The following is a 27338-nucleotide window of genomic DNA, read 5'->3' on the forward strand; positions in this document are numbered from 1 at the left end:
TTCAGCTTTACTTTCAGCCAATGCCTTTGATTCCTACTGCACTAAGAAACTGGAAGTGAGCTTCCACAACTTTCCTTGGCACATCTGCATATCTAAACCTTTGTGTTTATATATCTTGCTTACTTCCTTAGTCTATGAAAAAATTCATCTGGAATCCTATCTAAGGCCAATACCTTCACTTGTGTATAAAATTACATCCTCTGTTACCTTCTTAAAGAAATTATTCAACAATTCCTTTCTCTTTTCATCATAAATTTCAAAACTGCTTCTGAATTCTCAACATAAACTCTAAAATACAGGAGAGCTTGGAATGATGTATTTCAAGCCATGACAGAAAATAAATTTCAACCAAGATTGCTATATTCAACAAAACTATCCTTCAGAATTGAAAAAAAAAAAATCTTCCAAGATGATCAGAAACTAAAAGTACATGATCACTATATCAATACTACAGAAGATACTTAAATACTACACGCAAAAGAAATAAAAAGTGAACTCTAGAGCTCACAAGTGGACAATCTTATTTAAAAAGTAGATAAGCAAATGAGAAAAAGGACCGAATTAAACATTAGATGCAAATCAAAATGGCAGGAATTAACTAACACCTCTCTATAATAATACTGAATGTAAATCATCCATTCCTCACTTAAAAGACATAGGTTGGCAGAATGAATTAAAAAAAAAAAAAAAAAAAAAAAACAAGACCAAAGTATATGGTGTTTGCAAGAGACTTTCCTTAGAGGCAAAGACAGTCACGGGCTAAATGAAAATGAAAGGATGGAAATTGATATACCATGTATATGAAGCCTGAAAACAAACAGGATTAGCTACTCTGGTATGTGACAAAGCAGACTTCAAGCCAAAATTAATCAGAAGAGACAAAAATGGTTATTTCATACTGGCAAGGGGAACAATCCAACAAGAAGGTATAATGATAATAAATATTTATGCTCAAAACATTGGTGCAGGGCTGGGGATGCGGCTCAAGCAGTAGTACGCTCCCCTGGCATGCGTGTGGCCTGGGTTTGATCCTCAGCACTACATACAAACAAAGATGCTGTGTCCGCCGAAAACTAAAAAATAAATATTAAAATTCTCTCTCTCTTTTTTTCTCTCTCTCTCTCGCTTAAAAAAAAAAACACATTGGTGCACCTAATTACATAAAAAAGATACGTGACTTACTGACTCAGATACACACTAGTATGATAATACTGAGTGATTTCAACATACTCTCTCACCGATAGGTCATTCTGACATATAAATTTAGTAAAGATTCTTCAAACCTAAAAATTATTATAAATAAAAGACTTAACAGACAGCTATAGAATATTCTATCCAATAACAACAGCCAAATTCACTTTCTTCTCAGCTTCTCATGAAACCTTCTCTAAAACAGATCAGTTCAGGCCACAAGCCAACTGAGTAAATACCTAACATAACTTCTAGTATCTTATCTGATAATATTGGAATGAAATTACAAATCAACATCAAAAAACTATATGGAGCTTGAATAATACACTCTTAAAAGATGATGGATGATAGAAGAAGTCAGAGGAAAATTTTTTAAATTCTTAGAATCAAACAAGAATAGTGATACAACATACCAGAACCCAGAACCTCTGGAACACTATGAAGGACATTCTAAGAAGAAAGTTTATAACTATCAGTGCCTACATGAGAAAATCAGAAAAATCCCAGATAATAAACTAACGATGCATCTCAAAGCCCTTGAAAAACAAGAATAAACCGATTCCAAAATAAGTAGAAGGAAGGCAATAATTAAGATCAGAGCTAAAATCAATGAAACAGGGAATTAAAAAAAAAAAAAGAAATCCAAAGCATCTATGAATCCTAGAATTGATTCTTTGAAAAGACATACTACTAATTTTTTTTATGCTTCCATTTATCTTTTTAGAAGTCTCTTTTTTATGGAAGTATACTCTATTGCTAGAGATGGAACCAGGTGAACTATATCCCCATCTCCCCTATCGCCTGCAATAATTTTCTTAAAAATTCAAAACCAATTAAACTCTTTTTTTTTTAAGAGAGAGAGAGAAAGAGAAGAGAAAAGAGAATTTTTTTTTTAATATTTATTTTTCAGTTTTCGGCAGACACAACATCTTTATTTTATTTTTATGTGGTGCTGAGGATCGAACCCAGCACCCTGGCGCATGCCAGGCGAGCATGTTACCGCTTGAGCCACATCCCCAGCCACAATTAAACTCTTTCTAAAAAATTTTTTTAGTTGTAGATGGACACGATACCTTTACTTTATTTGTTTATTTTTATGTGGTGCTGGGGATCGAACCCAGTGCTTCACGCATGCTAGGCAAGCGCTCTACCACTTTTAAACCACACCCCTGGCCCCTAAAACTCTTTAAAAACTCTTGCTAAACAATTCAATAATTCTTTACTCAAATGTGTTAAGTTCTTTCATGCCTCAATACATTTACAGTTTCCTACTAGACTGTAAGATCTACAAGAATAGAAACTATGTCTTTCTTATAGTTACACACCTAGCACAGTTTTTATAACATAAGAGGCACTCAAAAAATGATGAATGTGGGGGCTGGGGATGTGGCTCAAGCGGTAGCGCGCTCGCCCGGCATGCGTGCGGCCCGGGTTCGATCCTCAGCACCACATACCAACAAAGATGTTGTGTCCGCCGAGAACTAAAAAAAAATAAATATTAAAAATTCTCTCTCTCTCTCTCTCTCTCTCTCTCTCTCTCCTCTCTCACTCTCTCTTAAAAAAAAATGATGAATGTGGGTTGGATGAATTCCAATATTAACTCCTTTATCATTTACCTTTTACTTGTGAGATAACCCAAGAAACCATAATAAAAATAAAATCTTCCTGGAAAATATTTAAAACAGGTGCAGGAGTGTAGCTCAGAGGCAGAACACTAGGCTAACAAGTACAATGCCTGAGTTGGATAGTCAACAGAGAGGACCAGGGAAGAAAAAGAGAGGAAGGTGAAAGAGGGGAGAAAAGGAGGAGGAAGAGGCTCAAGCCAAATATAAGCTCTCAAAAACGAATTTCTGAATTATATTATGAACCCTTTTATTATTCAAAACCTACTCTAATCACCATTAACTCTCCCAATTGGCTTCAAACCACTTTGTCTTATTACATTAATTCATATAACCTGGATCATCTTTGACAGCCTCCAACAAACTACACACCAAATCCATCAATAAATTCTGCTGATTTCATCTTCAAAATAAACTCCAAATCTGTCCATTTCTCTATTTCCAATGCCATCTCCTTAATCCAAGCTACCATCTTCTTTCACCTTGCAGATCCTTGCAAAAACCTGCAAAGTTGTTTCTATTTCCATTCTTGTTTAATTGCAATTTATTCTTCATACACAGGCCAAGAAAAAAAAAGAATTTTTAATGCAAATCTAATCCTGCTATTTCCTTTCTTTCTTTCTTTTTTTTCGGGGGGGGGGTGGGGGAGCAGGGGAGTGGGTTTTACTGGGGATTGAACTCAGGTGCACTCGACCACTGAGCCACATCCCCAGCCCTATTTTGCATTTTATTTAGAGACAGGATCTCATTGAGTTGCTTAGCGCCTCCCTGGTGCTGAGACAGCTTTGAAATCCGGGTCCTCCTGCCCAGCAGCGGGGATTACAGGTGTGCACCACTGCACTTAGCCTGGTATTTCTTTCTAAAACCATTTCATGACTTCCCATTACAACTAAGATAAAAACCCAATTCTAACTTCTGGCCTATGTAAATCTCCCCAGCTTCATCTGTGTGACTCTTATTCATTACACTCTAGATTCTAGTTACACTGGACTTCAGTTCCTCAAATTTATCAATTTTTTTCATGCCTCAAGACATTTACACAGGTAGTCTGTTGTGTCACTTTTTTTTTTTTTTAAAGCTCTTGGCCTAGCTGACTCTCAATCCATGTTTTAGATTCTGTATAAATACTTCCTCAAAAGCCTTCCATTCTCACACATCCTCCAGCTCTAACCTCCAGCAATGTAGATCAGGCAGCCCTTGTTATAATCTCTCATTTTCTTCCTACTGCGTATCAATTTGAAATTATAACTTTATTTTGATGATCGTTAGTGGTATGTCTCAATTATGAGACTGAAAGCTCCATAAGATGGAGCCTGTGTCCTCACTGATAGCTCTAGTACCAAGCTAGGCACATGAATACTAAATGAATGAATCTCAAGAAGAAATATCACCATCATCAGAGTGTTGGTGCATTGCCAGTTTAAATAAACACGAATTCAACATAGTTCTTGAACACTGGCCAGAGTGATTAGAGGAAAGAAATTAAATGGATAAGTATAGGAAAAGAAGAACTTAAACTAGCACTATTTTGCTGATGATATGATTCTATACCTAGAAGACCCAAAAAACTCCACCAGAAAACTTCTAGAACTAGTAAATGAATTCAGCAAAGTAGCAGGATATAAAATCAACACCCATAAATCAAAGGCATTTCTGTATATCAGTGAAAAATCCTCTGAGAAGGAAATGAGGAAAATACCCCATTTACAATATCCTTTAAAAAATAAAAAAATAAATAAATGAATAAATAAAATACTTGGAAATCAACTTTAACAAGAGGTGAAAGATCTATACAATGAAAACTACAGAACCCTAAAGAGAGAAATCAAAGAAGACCTTAAAAGATGAAAAGATCTACCTTGCACTTGGATAGGAAGAATTAATATTATCAAAATGACCATACTATCAAAAGCACTATATAGGTTTAATGCAATTCTGATCAAAATCCCAATGGCATCCCTCATAGAAATAGAAAAAGCAATCATGAAATTCATCTGGAAAAATAAAAGACCCAGAATAGCTAAAGCAATTCTCAGCAGGAAGAGTGAAGCAGGAGGCATCACTATACCATACCTTAAACTGTACTACAGAACAATAGTAACAAAAACAGCACAGTATTGGCATCAAAACAGGCCAGTGGACCAATGGTACAGAACAGAGGACACAGAGACTAACCCACAAAATTACAATTACCTTATATTAGACAAAGGTGCCAAAAACATGCACTGGAGAAAAGATAGCATCTTCAACAAATGGTGCTGGGAAAACTGGAAATCCATATCCAACAAAGTTAAATTAAACTCCTGTCTCTCACCATGCACAAAACTTAACTCAAAATGGATCAAGGACCTAAGAATTAAACCAGAGACTCTGGCCCTAATCTTCATCATGTGAGTTAGGCCCCAACTTCCTTAATAAGACTCCTATAGCACAAGAATTAAAACCAAGAATCAATAAATGAGATGGGATCAAAACTAAGAAGTTTTTTTCTCATCAAAAGAAACAATTTGTGAGGTGAACAGAAAGCCGACATCCTGGGAGCAAATTTTTACCCCTTACACATCAGATAGAGCACTAATCTCTAGGGTATATAAAGAACTCAAAGGCTAAACACCGAAAAAACAAATAACCCAATCAACAAATGGGCCAAGGACCTGAACAGACACCTCTCAGAAGAGAATATACAATCAATCAACAAATATATGAAAAAATGCTCATCATCTCTAGCAATCAGAGAAATGCAAATCAAAACTACTTTAAGATATCATCTCACTCCAGTCAGAATGGCAGCTATTATGAAGACAAACAACAAAAAGTGGTGGCGAGGATGTGGGGGAAAAGGTACACTCATACACTGCTGGTGGGACTGCAAATTGGTGCAGCCAATATGGAAAGCAGTATGGAGATTCCTTGGAAATCTGGGAATGGAACCACCATTTGACCCAGCTATCCTGGACTATACCCAAGATTTAAAAACAGCATACTACAAGGACACAGCCACATCAATGCCCTTCAGTGGATGAATGAATTTTTAAAAGTGGCATATATACACAGTGGAATTTTACTCAGCATTAAAAAAGAACAAAATCATGGCATTTGCAGGCAAATGAATGGCATTGGAGAAGATAATGCTAAGTGAAGTTAGCCAATCCCCAAAAAACAAATGTTGAATGTTTTCTCTGATATAAGGAGGTTGACTCATAGTGGGGTAGGGAAGGGAGAGCATGGGAGGATTAGATTAATTCTAGATAGGGAAGAGGAGTGGGAGGGAAAGGGAGGGGGCAAGGGATTAGCAAGGACGGTAGATGTGATGGACATCATTATACAAAGTACATGTATGAAGACTTGAATTAGGTGTCAACATACTTTATATATAAACATGATATGAAAAATTATGGTATATATGTATATTAAGAATTGTAATGCAAAAAAGTACATGTAGAAAGGCATAAATTGGCATGAACATACTTTATATACAGAGATACGAAAAACTGTGCTCTATATGTGTATTAAGAATTGTAATGCAAAAAGTACATGTAGAAAGGCATAAATTGGCATGAACATACTTTATATACAGAGATACGAAAAACTGTGCTCTATATGTGTAATAAGAATCGTAATGCATTCTACTGCTGTCGTGTATTTTTAAAAAAATAAAATCAATCAACCAATCAATAAATAAGTAAATAAACATGAATTAATAAGCTGGGTATGGTGGTACAACCTGTAATCCCAAGCAACTTGGGAGGTTGAGGCAGCATGATCTTTTAGTTCAAGGCTTTAGCCTAAGTAACTTGGGCAAGACTGTCTCAAAATAAAATTTTTAAAAAGGGCTGGGGGTGTAGCTCAGAATTAGAATGCTTGCCTAGCACAGCAAGGCCCTGGATTCAATCCCTAGTACCACATACACACACACATACAAAACAAACAAACAAACAAACAAACTTAATATCTAGCTGTATATTTCCTTGATACCAGGCACATAAATGGATCATCATAAGTTTAATAAAATGGTGAAAGAAAGATATAATTAGCCACATAAATTTACATTGTTTCCCATTGTCTTCATCAAAGTTCAGCATTCCCTTTTTTTTAATTTATCATTTTTTATTAAAGCACTAGAACTATACATAGGAGTTGGTTCTTTTTGACAAAATCATATGCAGCATTCCCTTTTAACTCACTCTCTAGTTATTGATCTCTCCACACTTATTATCACATATAGCTCCTGTCCCATTGCTTCCAGCAGAAAATTTCATTCAAATTATCTATTCATTAAACAAATATTTGCTGAGCCTTTAGTCTAGTCAAAGTATTCAGTATAAAGCAATGACCAAAGAGGAAGTCTCTGTTCTCAAGGCACTTATATTGTAAAAATAAATATTTAAATTCAAGTATGTAGGAAAAGCAGACAGGTGAGTGGATAGAAAGTAATACACCATGGTTAAAAATATGCTGTCTTATTGTGGGGAGTTAGGGAAGGTCTCTTTAATAACATGACATATGGGCAGAGACCCAAAGGGAATGAGTAGCAAGCCAACTAAGAAAGGCAATCGAACAGAGAATAGAAATAAAAATAGGCTCCAAGACACTAGTGTGCTCAGTGTGTGTGAGTAAGAAGAAAAGGTCTGTAACAAGTAAATAATGGCAAAAGTAGAAGAAGAGCATCCAAAGAGGAAAGCAGAGACAAGATCACACAGAACCTCAGAAATGAGGGTACAGATTTTGGTTTTTAAAATTCCAAGCAAGTTTGAAAGACACTAAAGGTTTTCTGAACACAAGTTTTCAACTTAAGTATGAAAATAATTAATCTGGCCTCCGTGCTGGTGTGAGGGGCAAAAGCAGAAACCAGGATATTAGTCTGGATATTTTAAGAGTCCAAGCCAGAGATGACAGTGATTTTGAAGCAGTAAGCAGTAGTCAATATTCTGAATATATGGGGAAGGCAGAATCATAGATGGACTGAATGTGGAGTATAAGAGAAAGATAAAGAATCAAGGATGATACCTCTTTGAGCCTGCGCAAGTACAAAGGTAGAATTATTGTTATGGTTTGGATCTTAAATGTTCCCTAAAGGCCATGTGTTAAAGGCTTTATCTTCAGTAAGTGGTGATACTGGAGTTGGAGGAACCTTTAGGAGGTGGGGCCTAGAGGAAGAAAGGTCACTGGGAACATGCCCTTGAAGGAGACACTGGGCCTCTGGCCCCTCCCGTCTTTCATTCCTGGCTACCATGAGGTGAGAGCCTCCTCCCCTATACATTTTTGCCATGATGTACTATGCTACCACAGACCCAAAGCAATGTGGTCAAGTGACTATTGACTGAAACTGTGAGCCAAAATAAATCTTTCCTCCTTTGAAGTTGATTATCTCAGGTATTTTAATCACAGCAATGAAAAGCTGACAAACACAACTAACACTTATTCCCATTCTCCACTAAAAGGTACCAGGTAACTAGGCTAGAACAATAAGAGACTAGAACATCTTGTGGTGGCCAGAAGTAAATAAAAAGGATGAGACACATCAAAGGACACAAGAGCCAGACATTCCCCAAACTTGGAACAATTGAAGCACACACACACAAAAAAAAATTAATTAATATCAACAAATTATTTAACCCATATAGTAATCTGATTCTTAAAAGAATAAATAAATAAATGGGAAGGAGAAAAGACTATCTGTTAGTAGAATGCCAATTAAAAAATGCTAAAAAAATGGAATTAGCAAATCATATTTGCCAACCAACAAATCAAATATTTCAGGTGAAAACCATCATGCTAAATCAGTAGGTAAAAATTTCATAAAAAACAGGATGTTTGCATGACCTCAAAGTATGTCACCACTTTATAATTAGATAGAAAATAATAATTTTACATGGCAGAAAAACACTTAAACTGAGTAATCAAAATTAATATCACATACAATAGAACAGAGATATTACATACATCGTGATATGATGCACTGCGGAGAACATATCCCCTCTGTGGAATTTTTTTTAATTTTTTTTTTTTTTTTAAGTTTTAGGAGGACACAATATCTTTATTTTATTTTTATGTGGTGCTGAGAATCGAACCCAGTGCCTCATGCATGCTAGGCGAGCTTGCTACCACTTGAGCCACATCCCCAGCCCCCCTCTGTGGTATTTTTAAGATCATGATAAAACACAGAACAATCTCAAAGTAATGGGTATTCTATGAAATGAATTATCTATATACGTCAAAATTGCCAAGGTCATGAAAGATAAGGACTGTGGAGACTAAAGAGGAATGAAAATTAAATTAATAATCTACACATGATCTTAGATTATGTAGTGCACCAGGAAAAGTTATTTTTTTCTAATAACTAATATAAAAGTTATTTTTTCTAATATAAAAAAACATCAGTAATTCAATTAGTGAGATTTGAATTATACCTTTGGATTAGACAATGGTACTTTGTGCTAACTGATTTGATTATTCTCATGTATAAGAATGTCTTCATTTTAAAGAAACACACAACTTATCTGGGAAACAAAAGGTTCTTCTAATCATAAAGAAAATACCTCCTTCTTTGAGGTCCTACTGAAACTCCATGTATTTCTACTATAATACCTAAAATGCTTCATTTTACTTACTGGTAGGAAAAACAAAAAACAGGCCTTGAGAGATTGAGAAACTTACCCAAAGTAAAAGTTACTATATGATAGATCAGGTCTTAAAACCACATCTCTCTGACTCATAGCTAGAATATTGTTAAATCATAAGATAGAATGCTGAGTAAATGCTTACTGAGTAATTATACTGATGTTTTTATTTTTCAAAAGTACTCACATAATGATAGACATAAACAGCCTAATCACCAACTGGTCTCTTACTATAAAATATTTTAATTATACAACTGTACAATCATAAAAGTTATATAATTGTATAATCTGTAGCATCAACTTTATAAATACTTACTTTCATGATAAGAGATAACTTAATTTGGTTTATGTAGTAAGTTGGTTGGTAGCAAATAAGGAAAAAAACAAACAAACATAATCTAGAAGAGACTGTAAGATCTAGTCCCTGCACTTTTCTAACCTCACCTCCCACATTCTCTACACCCTATGTTCTTCATCCTAAAGCACTTCAGTTTCCACATATATTCCACTTGTCATATTCACACTATTTCATATATTTTGAAATAGTATATGACAAGTAAGCATATTCATGACAAGTAAGCATGCTTTCCCCTTTCTTGGATATGTTCATTTTCACTTCTGTTCCTTCTGATCACATGTGACCCCAATCCCTGTTATTCTGATAAGCTACTCTATATCCTTTAAGACCCTTCACTGAACTTCCCAAGATAGATGCTTGCTTCCCTATTCTTCCAATACTGTGTACTTCATAATGAAACTTTTCATATTAATAAGATTTTTATTTTCATGTCTTTTTTAAAAAATGTTTTTAGTTGTAGATGGACACTATATCTTTATTTATTTTTATGTGGTGCTGAGGATGAAACCCAGTGCCTCATGCATGCAAGACAAGTGCTCTACAAGAGCTACAACCCCAGCCCTACATGTCCTTTTTTCACCATATTTGAGAGAAGGAACTCTTTCATTTACTTTGGCATCTATATAGCACCTGGCACATAAATAAGTTTTTTTATCTATATATTTATAGTTTGCCATGTCACATATGATTAAGACAGAAGCATTTAACAAATATTTCTTGAACTAATGAATTTGTACGCTTTATTACACTCAAGAAGCTTTTTTTTCTTCATACAATAGGACAGAAAATTTAAAAATTAAGTTCACTTAATATTGGTAACCAAAGCAATGTGTTTATCTACAAAACTGAAACAGTTATGGTTTTGAAAGGAATACCCTAACCAGCAGAGCTACATATACAAACCACTCCTTTCTCAGAATAGATGAATAAGCTGCTTTACCAATAACATAATCAAATCTCTTTTTCTCATTCATGAAAAAGTTGGTTGATTGTCCATTCTGAACATCCAACTTTACCTGCAGTGCTTGTTCTTGGATATCACGAAATAATTCCATATCTTTCTCAGTCATGATTTCCTGGCTCCCAAAAAGCCGCTCCTCATTTTCTTGTTTGCCATCCCAGCCATCCTGATTGTCTGCACATAAAGAAAGGACTCATATGTTATTTGCACTATCCTTAATTTAATGCATGAACTTTCAACCTGAAGACCTTAATACTATTATATAACAGAAAAAAAGGACAGCATTAAATTGACTTCTAGAAAGATAGTACTCAATAAAGAATCTTTACATATTATATCTGCCTTTTAATGAACATCCTGAGTTGTTTTAAAGCTTTCAAAAATATGACATAACCAAATTTAAACGTCATTAATAGATTACATTTTAACAGGCAGAACAAGGAGTATAAAATTTATTTTGAAATAGTATGAATATGACACTTTCAGTATAATTTTAATGTGTCAACATTCAAAAAGATAATCTCCAAAGTAGCTACCTTAACTGATACCAGGTAGTACTAACTCCCCTCACTTTCTGGGTGCCCTGTTAAAGCACAAACTCCACAAACCTGAGGACCACAGATGATAATCCTCTGGGTAAGTATGAAAAATTATGATAATCATCCACTAAATGATGGCTCTTCCTCAACTGGGCAAAAAAATTAGTGAAGGGAGTATTTGGGGTTATGTAGATCATTATCCTTTGCATTTGAAGATGACACTGCTGATGGCCTCATTTCCTCTTTGTATGAGTATGGCTGAAAAGACCAATCAGTGACAGTTCTTTTCAAATCGACTGCACATACAGGCTGTCTGTCATTCATTTAGTACAAGAAGAAAAAGGACAAAGACTCATTGTTGACAATATTCCCAAACTGAAAAAAAAAAAAAAAGTACAATCTAAAGGTACTATGTCACTTTAATGCCCCCTAGTGCATGACACAATATGGATGCAGGCACAGATCTAGTACAGCACTCTGTAGCAGTGTAAAATCATGTACAAATTATTCCTTAAAAGTCTATAATTCATAAAGAAAATGACAGAGCCTACTAAAGCAAATACAACAATGCCTAAAGTTTAATGATAGTTCTCTGTATACTTTATACATTTGCTTTAACAATTTCTATTTTTAAAACTTTCCAGAAGATTCTTTTAATAATTCATCTCTAGTGCAAATGGTTAATGCAAAAATGTCTTTCATTAGGATTTGCTTTGAAATTCTTTCATTCTAAATCTAACCTAAATGGATTACATATTTTCTTAAACATGCTCAGAATGAAGCTTATCTAAAGTCTACATAAGCTGATAAAAGATATGAAAAGTCTTGAAAAATTAGAGAATAATTAGTTGATTTCCACTCTAGTGGAAAATGAATCAATAAAAGAGGAACCTGATAATGATGAGGATATTATCTCCTGCACTGGACCAATCAACCACTTAAATAAGCAGGAATGAAGAAGCAGTGAATACACTTACCAAAGGGACACCAGGGAGAGGGTATCAAAGTTAAGAAATTCTCCTGCAGTAAGTCAAACACTATCTTGTGATCCAAGAGTTCATCCTCATTCATCTACTTTCCTCAGAGCCCTTTCTATTTCCTTCACCTTATTAAGTACACTAAATTCAAAGCTCAGTAATGAGGCTATTTTAAGATTTAATTACCAGGACAGCTAATCAAAGTGTTCTCTGACTTACTATACCACTGAGTCCTCTCTACAGATGTTTTCTACTGTGAAAACAAGGGAACCCAGCCTAATATACAGGCAAATTGTCTGCAGCAGTGGTTTTCTCCCCCACCTTCTCTCTCCATTTAACCCATGAAAACTTCCAAATAAATTTCTTAAAACGTGAAGTAGAAAAATCAGTAACCTTATCATATTTATGTATATTTTAGTCTTTTCTGTATGTTCAACAGTAGTTTAACCACTTCTGGTCTTTCCAAATTCCTCCCAGGAATATAGCAAGCATCATCATGCTCATTACATGTTTCAATTAGTAATTTATGAAATGCAAATTTATCCTTAATTCGAAGTTATACCCCAAATGTCTATAGGTAGATTCTTTGTGCTTCTACCAAAATATTATAGTTTCTTTTTGCCAAAGAGTTCCAACTGGTCCACCTGCTACTTCATCTCTAGCCTGTAATTCTGCCATAGTATCATATAAATATGTATCTTTAACAAATTCTTATATTGTGTAATCAATTTTTTATTATCAAGTATATATCTATTCTAGATAATTAGTGTTACTCCAAACAATATACTTTTGGAATACTTTTTTGATTCTAAGTTTGTTTCAAACTTTTACCTGTGGGCCAATCTGAAGTGCTTGATTTTCTGTTGCCCTTTTTCCTGATTCTATATTGCTCAGAGTAGTCTACCACTTCCCCTCGAGCTTTCCGCCCATCAGGGGAAGGGGTGAAGAATTTGGTAAGGCCATCAATGAGCCCTTTGGTTTTCTTGTTGAACTTCAAGGGGACACTGCTATCTCTGCAGAAGTCCAAGCCATCTATTTGCTCTAAATATCCTTCTTCTGATGATGATGCTGACTGTCCGGAGAGAGTGATTTTACGTTTCCGACCCCTTCCAGGGCCAGTTCGAACTTTGCTGAAGGGACCCTTTGATCTAAAGAATCAAACATGGAAAAAACAGAACTATTAAAAAGAAATCATTATAAGGGTGAAATTTAATATACAACATAGAAAATAACCTACAGCTTTATAAAACAATGTGCATATTGTTAAGAAAGTTCTGTAAACTATAAATAGCAAACAAATAAGAATTTTATTATTATTATTAGAAACATCTATTTCCAGGACACCTAGTTAATTATAGTAAAACAAATCCTAAGTCAGAAGTCCAAAAACACAAGTTCAAGTCATAATTCTGTCACTTACTAGCAATGTATCTTAGACAAATCACATTCTCTAAGTATTAGTGTCTTCATTAGTGAAATGAGAGTTGGACCACAGAATATCTAATATTCTTCCAGGTTTAAAGGCCTATAATACTGTGATCTTTATACTAACTCAGAATTATCCTTTTACCTCTAAACACAAAGATGAGTTCCTCTCTAGATGTCATAAATAAAAAGATAATTTTATAGGAAAATTAAAGCTTGATTTCTTAAGATTAAAAATACAGACTATCATACTGTTGTATATATTTCAGGCTGCTAATGTTCAACATTTCAGCTATATCACCTTCAAGGTAGTATTAAATATAGACAAGGAAGGTAAAACTTTTTTGAGAGCAAAGAGAGATTCATAGACCAGTTGAAAGTTTATATAATATCAATAATGAATTACTACAGAGATTTTTTTAAAAAACCAGAATTAGCTACTCAATCTTGCCCCACATCCTCCAGAAATAACCTAGTTTCCTAGTCCACAATTTCTGATTTTTGCTAATAGATAAAAACACACTACTTTATATCAGATGAACATGAAAATGGGACTTGGCTATCACATCAATAGGAAGTGATCCATACACTTAATACATATAAACAACTGGGAATAGATTAAGAAGAAACCTTGTAAAATACTACAATAACAAAAATTTTCTTTGTTATGTTTTTACAAGAGAAGCAATACAATACAATGGTTAAAAGTTATGCCTTAGTACCTAGTACCAGTAATCCCAGTTCAACATTTACTATATAACCTTGTGCAAGTTAACTTCCCTGGGCCTTAGTTTCCTCTTTCAAAAACCAGAAGTAACACAGTAACTACATATCATTGGGTTTTAGGGATAATTAAATGTATTAATGCATGTAAAGCACTTAGAATAGGCTGGTACTTTATTAAGGACTTAATAAATATTGGCCATTGTTAAACATAATTACAACAATGAAAAACTTTTTTTCATAAGAAAACAAGTGAATCCTACACTATAGAGAAAGCCCTATCCTTTTCTCCCCTCACCTTGCCACAAGTACAACTTACACCGTGTTTTGTTTCTTTAACCTGTTTTTTGGACGTCCTATTGGATTAGCATAGCGCCGTTTTATCTGTGCAGCCTTCTTTTGTAGAAGTTTTCGTCCTTTTTTCCTAGGTCGACATATTTGACATATCCACATGCCTACAAAGAAGTAAAATTCCACACAGAAGTATGATAGACATAAATAATTCAAAGGTTTCAGACAGTCTTACTCAAGATCTTAATCTCTTTCAGGTAAGGTCTAGCAAATAAAAATCTAATGAAAGTCCCCCAGAAAAATAAACATGAAGACATATATACACAAAATTCTATAAAAACCTAAAAGGGATTTGCATATACCCTTGATGCTTACAAATGGATGGAATCCACTAATTCTCAATTAAAAGTCTCTGTTCTACAACCAGGACCCTGATATTGGTGTGATTACTATTCTGTAAACAAAAAGATGCCAGGCTTCTAAGGGTGATGATTGTTTCCAAGTCAGAGCAAGGAAAATATAAGATAACCTGGAAGATCTTACACTGTCAGAATATAAAGAAGTGCTCAAAAAATGACAGAGGCATGTTAAAAAAGACACAGGAGTCAACCTGAAGGTATTCCCAATGGCCAAATCTGGGATGATTTGAACAATGTATGAAAGTCCAAAGGATAAAATAAATATTCATGAGTTCATAATGACAGAAATTGAATAAATGCAAAAAAGGTCAGTTTATCTTTACAGTAAAATTTCAACTAACAAATGTAGAAATAATGATGGACGTAGAAAGTCACAGTATGCAGGCATCACAGTTATAAGTGGTTAAAAAAAAGCATCATTCATAGATGTTAGAGTAAGTGGGAAAAGGGGAAAAACAATAAGCTTAACGTGTTGGTCAGATTTCTTCACTGTAATCAAATGATCAAAACTGACAATATTAGCAATAAGATATATCGCTATTATATACCTCTGTTATGATGCACCGAGAAGGGCACCACATCACTTGTATGAAACTGTCAAAATTCAAAATTTCTAATAATGAGAAAGCAACAAACAAACCTGACCTGAGGGACTTTCTATGAAATAACAGACCAAGGTTAAGAAAAGGTAGAGGTCAAAAATGACAGTCAGGAATTATCACAGACGGAAAAAGACTAAAGTAATATGACAACTAAATGTAACATAAGGTCCTAGATTGGATTTTGGGTCAAAAATTCAAATGAGGTCTATAGATTAGTTAACCATACTATATCAACATTAATTTCCTGGTTTTGACAGTTACACTATGGTTCTGGTTAGATAATATTAGGGAAGCTAGGTAAAGAATATGATGAGAGCTCTCTCTACTTCTTTTGCCACTTTTAAGTATGAAATAAATTCAAGATGTAATGTTTCTTGTTTTAAACTAGTAAAATCTCTTTTGTAGAATACACAAGATAGAAGTCCTAAGAAAACTTTCTTTATTTTGCCTTATCTCAGACTTCAAATAAATGGAAAAGGGGACTATTTATTTATTCCAATATGTATAAATTTAAGGTTTTTCAAAAGGAAACAATCAATAGAATGGCCTAATAGTAATTTCAAGTAAGGCTCTAAAGTGGCTCTATACTTGGCTATAATGTAGGGTTCAATCCTTTTCCTTCAACAGGAAAACTTTCTCCTAATCAATATCATCAAATACCCTGCGCCTATTTTAGTTAAGAAACTTTTAAATCACAAAATCAGAGTTAAAATATAATTTGTGATAGAACAAAACAAGAGTAAGTGAATTTTTCTTTAAAGTAAACTATAAACATATAAGATGATATTTCATAGAAATCCATCCAAAAAGCATATAAACAAATACACTTTAAGGAATAGGAATCAAAAGAGTACAATATTAACTTGTACCCTTATGATTTGGACACTTATTTGTTTACTACTTTATGAAACTTATTTTTTTTTAAGTTTTTTTTCCTTTAAATTTTAAATAAATCAGATCTCAATAGTTCTAGGCCTCTCAAAAGTGCTGAGCTGCAGTATAATCAACATGACCTAATACAATTTCATTTCCTCTTTTTAAAAGAGATATTTCAAGTTATTATGCAAAGTAAGTATTTTGGCCTCTAACTTTCCCTACCCTTAATGTGACAATTCTCTTCCTACTTATATAACCCCCAAAAGAATCAATTATACTTTTATTTTAATGGTAGCTAAAATGTGCTTTCACTAACATTTCTTTATACTCTCGATTTGATTTCTGAAAGTACTGTTCACCTTTTGGCATCCGCGTGAGTGGTGGGTCACAACACTCCATGTGAAAACCTCGGTCACATGAATCACAAAAGAGCATGTTATCCTTAGAAAAAAAAGAAAAGATAGTTCTGCTTAAATTTATGAAACAGAGACATATCAAGATCATGACTTCATAAAACTTAGGAGGCTTCAAAGATCTCAAGAGATGAGCTAGCTATAATATTATGTTCCCTTAAACGTATTAATTAAGTTAAAAGTCTGATTTAGCCAAAAGTTTTGTTTCATTCCATCTTTAATGAAAAGCTACAGTTCCATTACTTTCCAATACTGGAAACAACCAGAAAAAAAAAGCTAACCCTGGTCTGTTTTAATAAAAAAGGAGAATGTATTATTAGGAAGCAAACATTCCTAAATGAATGTCTCCATACTGCTCAAAGAAATTTGATGAGAATTTCCTTAAAATGGCTTAGTTCTCTACAAATTATTATTGTGATGATTTATAAACTACCTAGAAATATTCTAAGTCTAAATGAGCAAATATTCTAAACTAATGACATCTAATTTAAAAAGGCTACTATTCTAAATACTACTGGACCAAGTGACTGACAAATGACCAGCCTCACTTGAATAAAAATGCCAGCTTAACATTCTACTTCTAAGTGAAATACACACATCGGAAGCAAAGATACTCACTGCATTTTTGCCTTGATCTCTACAGGAGCTGCATGTTTTACACTCGATGCACTGCCACCGTAAGGCCTTCACTCTAACCGTTAGTTCAGGGGAAAACTTTAAACAGGATGGATGACCTAATAAAAGGGGGGGAAAAATTCACAAATGAAAAAAACATCAAAAATTATTTTGTAATTGTACTACAGAAATATTGTAGAAAAAGACAATTATCTTAAAATCAAAAATATATGAAAATAAGATGATTCTAGAAGCTTGCCATTAATATTCTCATCAGTTTTATTAACACTAAATAGGATTTAGACCACCTTCCCCAAATTTGATTATAGATACACTCCAAATATAGATACACATACTGGTATGTATATGCATACAATTATGTCCAGGCCACTTCTGAAAGAATACACAAAACCCTATCTTTATTGGTAACATTCTAAAAATTCAGTGAGAAGCATTTTGAAAGCAAAGGATTTTATATGTATATTTCCCTTTGTACCTTTTTGTGCTCTCATTTTGAAAATAAGTTACTTTCATGTTTTAAACTACATAATAAAAATTTGACCGTTTAAAGTAAGTTATTTGCTCATGATTAAAGGCACTTAGGCTTTAAAAAAAAAAAAAAAACTCTTTCAGGAGTTAGTATGGTTGTCATAGAATATGCAGTTTTTGTTTTGTTTCTTCCTTATTGTATTCAAGTAACATCTACACTCATATTCCTTAAACTGATTATATTCCACTGATTTGACATATCATAACCCATATGACCATTTCCCTATCATTAGGTACTTGGACTATATTATCCATAAGAGTTGAGGAGAGAATTCACTATGGATTTGATTCTCAAAAATTTAAGGTAGACTATTTTCCCTCAATTATAAAAAGATTTATTCCTCTCCCTAAAAGTTTTGCTTACTTTTCTTTGATGCGAGAAAAGGCTTGTTAAATCATCTTTTCTCTTCTATTTCTGAAGAATTTTCTTTTATGAGGCAGTAAGTTAATCATCAAAACATTATTAACAATGGGGCTTGGTGGTGCCTGACTATAATTTCAGTTAGTTGGGAAGCTGGGGCAGGAGGACTACAAATTCAAAGCCATGCTGAGCAATTTATCTAGACCCTGTCTCAAAATGAATATTTATTTTAAAAAGTCTAAGGATGCCAGACACTGGTAGCTTAGTTTGTCTAGCATGCTCAAGTACCTGGGTTCAGTCACTAACACTGAAGAAAATGAGCATTTCATACATAATCTTATCATCTTTTTCACATTCTACTTTTCCTTTATAAAAACTAGCTAAAAGCCTTCATATTATTGTCATTGTAGAATATGAAATTTATGTTTTGTTTTTCTTCCTTATTGTATTCAAGTAACATCTACACTCATATTCCTTAAACTGATTATATTCCACTGATTTGACATACCATAACCCACATGACCATTTCCCTATCATTAAGGTACTTAGACTACATTACCCGTAAGAGTTGAGGAAAGAATTTACTATGTTTATATTTAACATATCCTTTCCTTCTTTTAAATTAATTCCTTAGAATAAATTCTTGAAAGTGAGACCAGTGAGTGAAATGAGTTAAATATTTTTATAGCTTGTCAGGTTCAGATGCATTATGAAAACATTTTCCAAAAGCTGTAATACTCAATGCCACCAGTAAAGTACAAATCTTTAACCATTATTTCATCAGTTCCAAGTGGGGACTGTGTGATAACAGTTTTTTATTAGTATAAAAACTGTAAAATGATGTTTCATTGATGCTTTAATGTACGTTGCTATTATTGCTTAGGTATAAATTTTATATGCCTGACAATTCTCTCTTATGTAAACTACTAGGCAGTACTCCAGACTTTACGCTTAGAAACATAAGCTTGCTTTAAAGTTAGCATTTGTCTCCTCCTCCCCCCTCCCCAGCCTTCTTTACTTTTGTACTGGGGATTTAACGCAGGGGTGCTTTACCATTGAGCTACACTCCCAAGCTTTCCCCCACCCACCCACCCCGGTCTCCCATTTTTTGAGATAGAGTCTTGCTAAATTGCTGAGGCTAGTCTTAAACTTGCAATCCTCCTGTCTCAGATTCCTGAGTCGCTGGGACTACAGGCATTATGAATACCCAGCCCTTTGCCATATGTAATGCAATTATTTCCTCCAAACGGTTCTTGCACTTTTTATTTGGGATATGTTAGTTTTTAATTTAGAAAATATTAACCTTCATATATTTGATTGTCTGTGCTTTTCTTCCTTGGTTGTTATAATGGCCAGTTGCCAAACTGTCTTCTAATCAATGCCTCCTTTTATAGAACCTTTTCCACACTGAATGGGATTGATCTGTGTAACCAACAGGACACTACTGAAATGACAGAATGTGACTTAAAAGGCTAAGTTATAAAAGATATTGCAGAGGGGCTGGGGATGTGGCTCAGGCGGTAGCGCGCTCGCCTGGAGTGTGTGCGGCCCAGGTTCGATCCTCAGCACCACATACCAACAAAGATGTTGTGTCCACCGAGAACTAAGAAAAAATAAATAAAAATTAAAATTCTCTCTCTCTCTCTCTCTCTGTCCCCCTCTCTCTCTCTCACTCTCTCTTTAAAAAAATAAAAAAATAAAAAATAAATAAAAGATATTGTAGATTCCACCTTACTTTCTCAGATACTTGCTCAGGGGAAGCCTGTTTCAAATTTTCTCATATTGCAGACAATCATGCAGTCCTAAGAAGAGGCAGTAGCACCAACTCACCAGTTCAGTGAGCCATCATGGAAGCCTCAGGTGACCACAGCACTTAGAATTTTAACTATAATTGGGGATATAGCTCAATAGTATTTTTTGCCTAACATGTGCAAGGGCCTAGGTTCAATCCCAGGCAACAAACACAAAAAGAAAAAACTTAACTGCAACTCATTAAAGATATCAAGTCAAAACTACTAAGTTAAAGCACTCTTAAATTCCTGATCCACAGAAACAGTATGAAATAAAAAATGTCCAGGCAGTGGCAAACGCCTATGATCCCAGCATCTCAGGAGGCTGAGCAGCAGGATCCCAAATTCAAAGCCAGTCTCAGCAATTTAGAGAGACCTTGTCTCAAAAATAAAAAATGAAAGGGGCTGGGGACGTAACTCAGTGGTTAAGTTCCCCTGTGTTCAATTGCTGGTACCAAAACAAAAACAAAAGTCTGTTTCCATTTCAACAGCAATACAGACTAATTATTTATTAGATTATTTCTTTAAAAGCTATCTCTACAGTAATAGTTTAAAAATTATGTTCTTCCATAGCTTAGAGAGAGATCTCAAATGTGCTTCTTCTTAAATGGTAAAGCCAAAACACAATACTCTGCCACCCCATTTCATCTACATCTCAAGAAGAATAGATTTGTTTTTGTTTTATACATTTGAGTTCCCATAAAATTACATTTGAGGAAAGGGTTACACTAACTTAAAAAGTTTGGAAAGCACTTCATGACATAATATCCTTATTCTTTGATGATTTTATGGTTTAGATTTAAATCCATCCAGATTCATTTTGGTAAGCAAATATGGTTACCTAGCATTCTAGATCTATTCCCACCTTCTTCTAAGGCTTCTACATATTAAAAATAAAAAGCTAAAAACTATATTTCCTAGATATCTTTGCAGTTAGGCTCTAGATATGAACTGAGCCTAGCTGAATTCCAACTGGATGTATTCAAGGAATATTTGAAATGCAGAAATGAGGCAAAGATCACCTTCCTTCTACTACTGTTTTCTAAAGATAAGTGAAGCCATGAGCAAAAGCCACTCTTCTCCTTCATGGCTATTCCAGAGGCAGTTAGGATAATGACCAAATTCAGTATCTCAGTACCCTATACTCAATAGTTTTGTGTTAGACTAATGCTTCCATCTGTCCCAGATAGAGTCAAACACAGTCCTCTGGTGGGTCAGTTTCTGCAGAACTGTTTCCATTTCAAGAGTCCTTAAAGCCCAGCCTAGAGCTTGCCTCTTCAACAATTTCACAAATACCTAATTCCAAAATCCCCATCCTCTTGAAGTATCTATAGTGTGCCTTTGTTTTCTGGACCAAGTCCTGAAGGTTATTGATATAAGACACTGAGAATTAAGCCCATGATCAAAAATAATGCTGGTTTATTAACGCTTTTCCTTGTGAGTTCTTAAAATTCAAAGAATAACTCTGAACTAAGAAATTGGGAGGCTGCAAAATCTTTCTTAGGGCCCAGAATTTCACATTGCTCACCAAATTGCAGTGTCAACACTCTGTGTCCCCATGTGACACAAGTAAGTTTCCATCAAGAAAAACAAATCTGTTATCATCCTGGTTCTACGCATCGAGCCTGAGGCATAAATCAAGAAAGATAAGTAGTGATTATTAAAGAAACTGGCAATAACTTCAAACTGATTGCTGTGATTTAAGCAGATGTTCAATAATGAAACATAAAGATCAATAGGAAAAAAATAAGTACAGTTTTATTACAAAACAACCTAAGATGTGATTTAAATTAACTGAATTAAACATTTCAGCTTTTCAAATCCCTCTCTAGTGTAGAAGTTCACCTCAGTTACCTAAACCAGAGTCAGACTGAAACATTAATTTCATAAGGATCAAAGGTATCAACTCAGTTACACATACTTCCCTCTGCTTTACCAGGCTAGTGTTAGAAGGTAAAAAGAAAATCACATACCACTATTGCCACAGTCTGCACAGGAGATGAGTTCTTCTGGCTTCTTTTCCCGGTTTTGTTCTTTTGTACCAAGACAGAAACTACAGATGGGGATTGGTTCAGCAACCGGCTGTAAAGAAAAACAATTCATTCAGTACTAGTACTTTTTTTAGTATTACTATAAAGATATTAAAACTGCAGCTTTAAATTCTTATAGGAGTTATATATAACTGAAGAATAACTATATCATACTCCTAAAATCCCAACTAAACAGGTGAGTTTTTACAAAGCCTATTTTGGCTGAGCCTTTATGACTGGTCAAAAAAATCATGTGTGTTACTTGGAAACCAAAAGACTCCATATGGATTAAACAAAACAAATCCTTTCCTAAGACTGAAAAATTCTAATGAATCAAGTGTAAAAACAGTATCAGTCCCCAAGAGGCATATGAACTAATAGAAAAGCAATAAGATATATACAGATAAACAATGTACAGAGGAAAACAAAGCATTATAAGAAATAGTATTTATAGCATTTATAGTTATTTATGAGAATTTAAATTCTCATTATGAGTGGGTAGAAAAGAGTGGAGTAAGATTAGGAGGGTGAAGAAACAGGATAAAGTCTGATACAGAAATACCAACATGTAGGAGCATCAGAGAAAAAAAGGAGAGTAAAAAGTACAAAATTGAGAGAAAACAGAACCAAGAAAAATAATGACACAGGAATTATAAAAAAACAGAGCAATCTACAATCAATTTGGGGAAGATATAGTATGTACTGGATTCTCATTGAAAAATGGAGAGAAATGCAAATAAAAACAAAATTGAGATTTTTACCTCACTCCAGTTAGGATGGCAGCCAATAAGAATACAAATAATACTAAATGCTGGAGAGGACTTGGAGAAAAAGGCACACTTTTACACTGCTGGTGGGATTATAAATTTGTATAATCACTATGGAAATCTGTATGGAGGTTCCTCAAAAGATTAAGAATGGAAACACCAAATAACCCAGTATTACCACTGGATCATAAAATACTCCTCAGTATTCATCCTAAAGAAATGAAGTTGGCATGATAGTGATATATGCATACCCATGTTTATAGCAACATAATCACAATAGCCAAACTATAGAATCAGCCTAGGTGTATATATAGAACCAGCCTAGGTGTCTATGAGTGGATGAATGGGTAAAGAAAATGTTGTGCATATACACAACGAAGTCTTATTCAGCTATGAAGAATGAAACGATGTCAACTGCAGGAAAATATTTGGAACTTGAGAACATTATGTTAAGAAAAATAAGCCAAACTCAGAAAGTCAGGGGTCATATGTTTCTTCATGTGGAAGCTAGAGAGAAAAACAGAAAATTTTTCATTTTCAATAAAAATTGAGGGGGGAAATCAAGAGAGTAGAAGGGACCAAGAGGAAGGAGGACAGGAGGGAAAAGGGAACTATTGCAGAATGATATTGGCCAAATTACATGGTTCTACTGTAAACATCTATCAACATATAACAATGAATTCCATCATTATGTACAACTATAATGCACCAATAAAAAAATACAGGAGAAAAAAAGAAAAATAGTTGTAGATCTCACTATAAGACAGCCCTTTTTAGTCCTTATTGAACTCGAGTTATAGAAACCAACAAAATGTCACGAGGGAACAGAAAGAAGAGGTAGATGAAAAGAGGTGGTAAAGGGTTTTAGTATTATCTAGGTATTTAAGATGGGAAAAGTTAAACCTGTTTAAATGTAGAAGAGAAGACAAACATGCTTGAAGAGTTTCAAGAAACAAGAAGTAACAGGAATGAACATTTTAAAGTCTAGAGGCTGCACTATTCATTATAGTAACCACTATAACGTAGTTTTCAATTAATTAAGCTTAAATTAATTAAGATAAATTTAATTCCTCAGTCACATTAGCTTCAAGGATCCAAGTCACATGTAGCTAGTGGCGCAACAGTACTGGACAGCATCAAAACAGAATGATTCCATATAGAAAATTCTACTGGATAACACTAGTTTAGAAAAGAGGACGGATTCTAGAACATGACTAAAGAGACTTGGCTTTGGTTGTATAAACTGGCACAGAGAAACATATTGCTTGGAGGGGGAATAGTGAAAATGGAAAAAAGTTGAGGGTGCCGTTTCTGATAGCTTCCATTATTTCTGGAAAATAGAAATAAAGTCACCTACTAAAAGTGGGACAGGGGTTGGCTAGAGAGAACTTGAAAGAACATGAGAAAGTGATAAATCATTCAGGAAACCGAGATGTGAGAGACTGGCTGGGGCCAAGAAAAGATAATGAAAACATCCCCTATCAAAATGGAAAATGGACACACATACCTCAGCCAACAAGATCAGAAAAGCCTCTGTTAACATGGAAAATAAATTCAAAATTTGAGAGAGGAACGGAAGGTTGAGGAACTTTCTGCAAAATGGCCTCCATCTGTTCACTATAATAGAAGGTAACATCACTTTCTAAAAGAAAAATAGGTAAATATGGATTTGGGCATTTACAGTGTAGAAAAATCTTAGAAGTCTGTGTACGAAAGACTTTAGGGAATCAATAAGTGATGAAAAATAAAACTGTCAGTCCATGAAGGTAAGATTCCAAAGAATCATTTTACGGTGAATCCAATCAAAACAGTTTTACAACCTTCTTAGCACCTTAGAAGCCTTGGACTGACAAAAAGAGAAGCTGGGCTTCATAAACAGAAGAGGGCACACAGACTACAAGTATAAGGAGTTAAAGTATCATAAGAATCCAGATAAGACTAACAAAAAAAATCAGCAGGAGATGAAAGAATTGGAAAATGAGGATTGACGACTATGGTCAGCAGAAGCATTTGTGCAGAACAACAATTATCTTAAACGTAATGAAAATAAAGAAAATGTCTCTTCTTCCTGAGTCTCTCTCTACCACCCACTCTCTTCTTAAAACAAGTTTGAGAGTAAGGAAAAGCAGCTCTCTCAGGGAAATATGGACCAACTCAACGCAATTACCTATTAATGGTAGGTCAGAATACCTCAGTTTAAATGTTAAGCATATACTTCAACAGGGTGGTTAAAAATAGTTGGGTTCAGATAAAGAACTCTGTGTAAACTGTGATTACCATAGAGCTGGAAAAGCCTGTATTGGGATAGAAAACACTACATGACAGACTGGGAATAGCATCACAACTCAAACTAGTTAAAATTATAGTTAGCATATTTAAGAATAGCAAAGAACTTGGTTAATCAACTATTACTTATGAGATCATTCTACCACTTAAGAGAACAAACGTACATGGATAAAGACAAAGTGTGAAAAGCAGACCATTTTTGCTGTTCTTCAACAAAGGAAATATGTAGTAATTTAGGATTCCATGCCTTCAAATGTGTTTTCAACGGAATATTTTCAACCATTAAAAAATAATGAAATTATTTCATTTGTAGCCATAGGTAGAACTGAAGGGCTTTATGTGCCTGAAATAAGTCAGGCACAGAAAGATGAATACTCCATGTCCTCACTTATATGAGGAAGCTAAAAAGTTGATCTCAGAAGTAAACAGTAGAATAGTAGTTACTAGAGCCTGGGAAGAGTGTGGAAGAGTGAGGGAAGAGAGAGAACTGGAGGAATGAGGGAATGAAGAGAGAACTATTAATAAGTCCAAGCATACAGTTGATAGGAGGAATAACTTCTAATGCTCTATAGTATAGTAGGATAACAATGATATGTATTTTCAAATAGCCATTGGGAAGGATTTTGAATGTTCTCAACACTATTGTATAAATGTATTGAGCTGGGTGTGTTGACACTTGTCTGTAATCCCAACAACTCCAGAGGCTGAGGAAGGAAGATTGCAAGTTCACGACCAGCCTTAGTAACCCTGTCTCAAAAATTAAAAATAAAAAGGGCTGAGGATGTAGCTCAGTGGTAAAGTGCCTCTGGATTCAATCCCCAGTACATGGTGGGGGACAGGGCACTGAAATGCCACGCTGCATTCCATAAATGTATAATTATTATGTTATCAATAAAAAATTAAAATACACATTAATGTCTTCATCATTGAGAACTACACATGAAATTTCCAATGGCAAAAAAAAAAAAAGATACTGTTTAAAATCATACCGAAGGAACTCCTAGCAAAACTGTCCTTATGTATATTTCCTATAATATCACTGCTGCTAATATTTATTTTATATATAACCAATGATTCATATTAATAGGCTTTGTCTATCCCAAACCAAATATATTGAGGTCATTCAAATCTATTCATTAAAGCCAGAAGGGGAGAAGTAGTGATACAGACAGACTGGCTGCCTGGTTACTTGGAGCTGTGTAGCCAGTTTAACTAAATTATTCTGGCACTTAATCAAATGAATATAATCTTAGACCTTGACTATCCATGCCACAAAACAATTCTGATTAGTTTCAGTAATGATAACTTAAGTTTATAGTGTGAAACTTAAGTTAACGATTTATAGTGTGAAAATAAAGCTAAGAAGTAATTTCTTAAGTCAAATAAAGGCACTGGTCCAAGAATATTGAAATTGTATGGAAACAGTTTTCAGTACACTTCCTGATGAAGATGTTATTCTCTTTGACATAATAGGATCAATCATGAGAATGATACATTTTTCAACTACCAAAACAACTGAAACCACAGAGACTTTACTAACAATTATCATGATATTTTTAACAAAGTGATAATTTCAGGGTTTTTGTTGTTGTTGTTTGATTTTTTTTCTTGTTAAATACTATTTTGGAAAAGAGTAACAGTAATTTAGGGATTGTTTTACCTGAGAAGCTATAAGCAAATAATAATAATAATAATAATAATAAATCATCTAGGTTAAGACATAGCCTATGAAGTTTAATTTGTTGATCAAATGCACTGCTTAATCAGTACACACTGTTTCAAAATATGCAGAACTATGTTTATTAAGAACATAAAAAAGTTACACCTCCAGTCATTCTCATTGTCAAACTATCCATGAGAAAACCAGTGACTCAGGGCTAAAACTACTTTAGGTTTACTGTAAGATTTGACCATGCAATGTAT

General features: G+C 34.2%; 1 protein-coding gene across 4 annotated transcripts in view; it reads right to left on the bottom strand.

The window, feature by feature from the left end:
* KAT6A (lysine acetyltransferase 6A) overlaps nt 1-27338 on the bottom strand; it is a 102696-nt gene that overhangs the window by 30150 nt on the left and 45208 nt on the right. For 3 of the 4 annotated variants that reach the window (XM_081269740.1, XM_081269742.1, XM_081269741.1), the window contains 6 exons: nt 22306-22414; nt 17636-17751; nt 16964-17045; nt 14736-14871; nt 13100-13416; nt 10808-10926 (listed from right to left, as the gene is read on the bottom strand). In XM_081269740.1, the coding sequence (XP_081125866.1) occupies nt 10808-10926; nt 13100-13416; nt 14736-14871; nt 16964-17045; nt 17636-17751; nt 22306-22414 (879 nt within the window). The remainder of the gene's footprint in view (nt 1-10807; nt 10927-13099; nt 13417-14735; nt 14872-16963; nt 17046-17635; nt 17752-22305; nt 22415-27338) is intronic. The other variant, XM_081269743.1, reaches the window with a different exon arrangement.

Source organism: Spermophilus citellus (assembly GCF_964194105.1).
Source record: "Spermophilus citellus genome assembly, chromosome: 16".
Classification (NCBI taxonomy): Eukaryota; Metazoa; Chordata; class Mammalia; order Rodentia; family Sciuridae; genus Spermophilus; species Spermophilus citellus.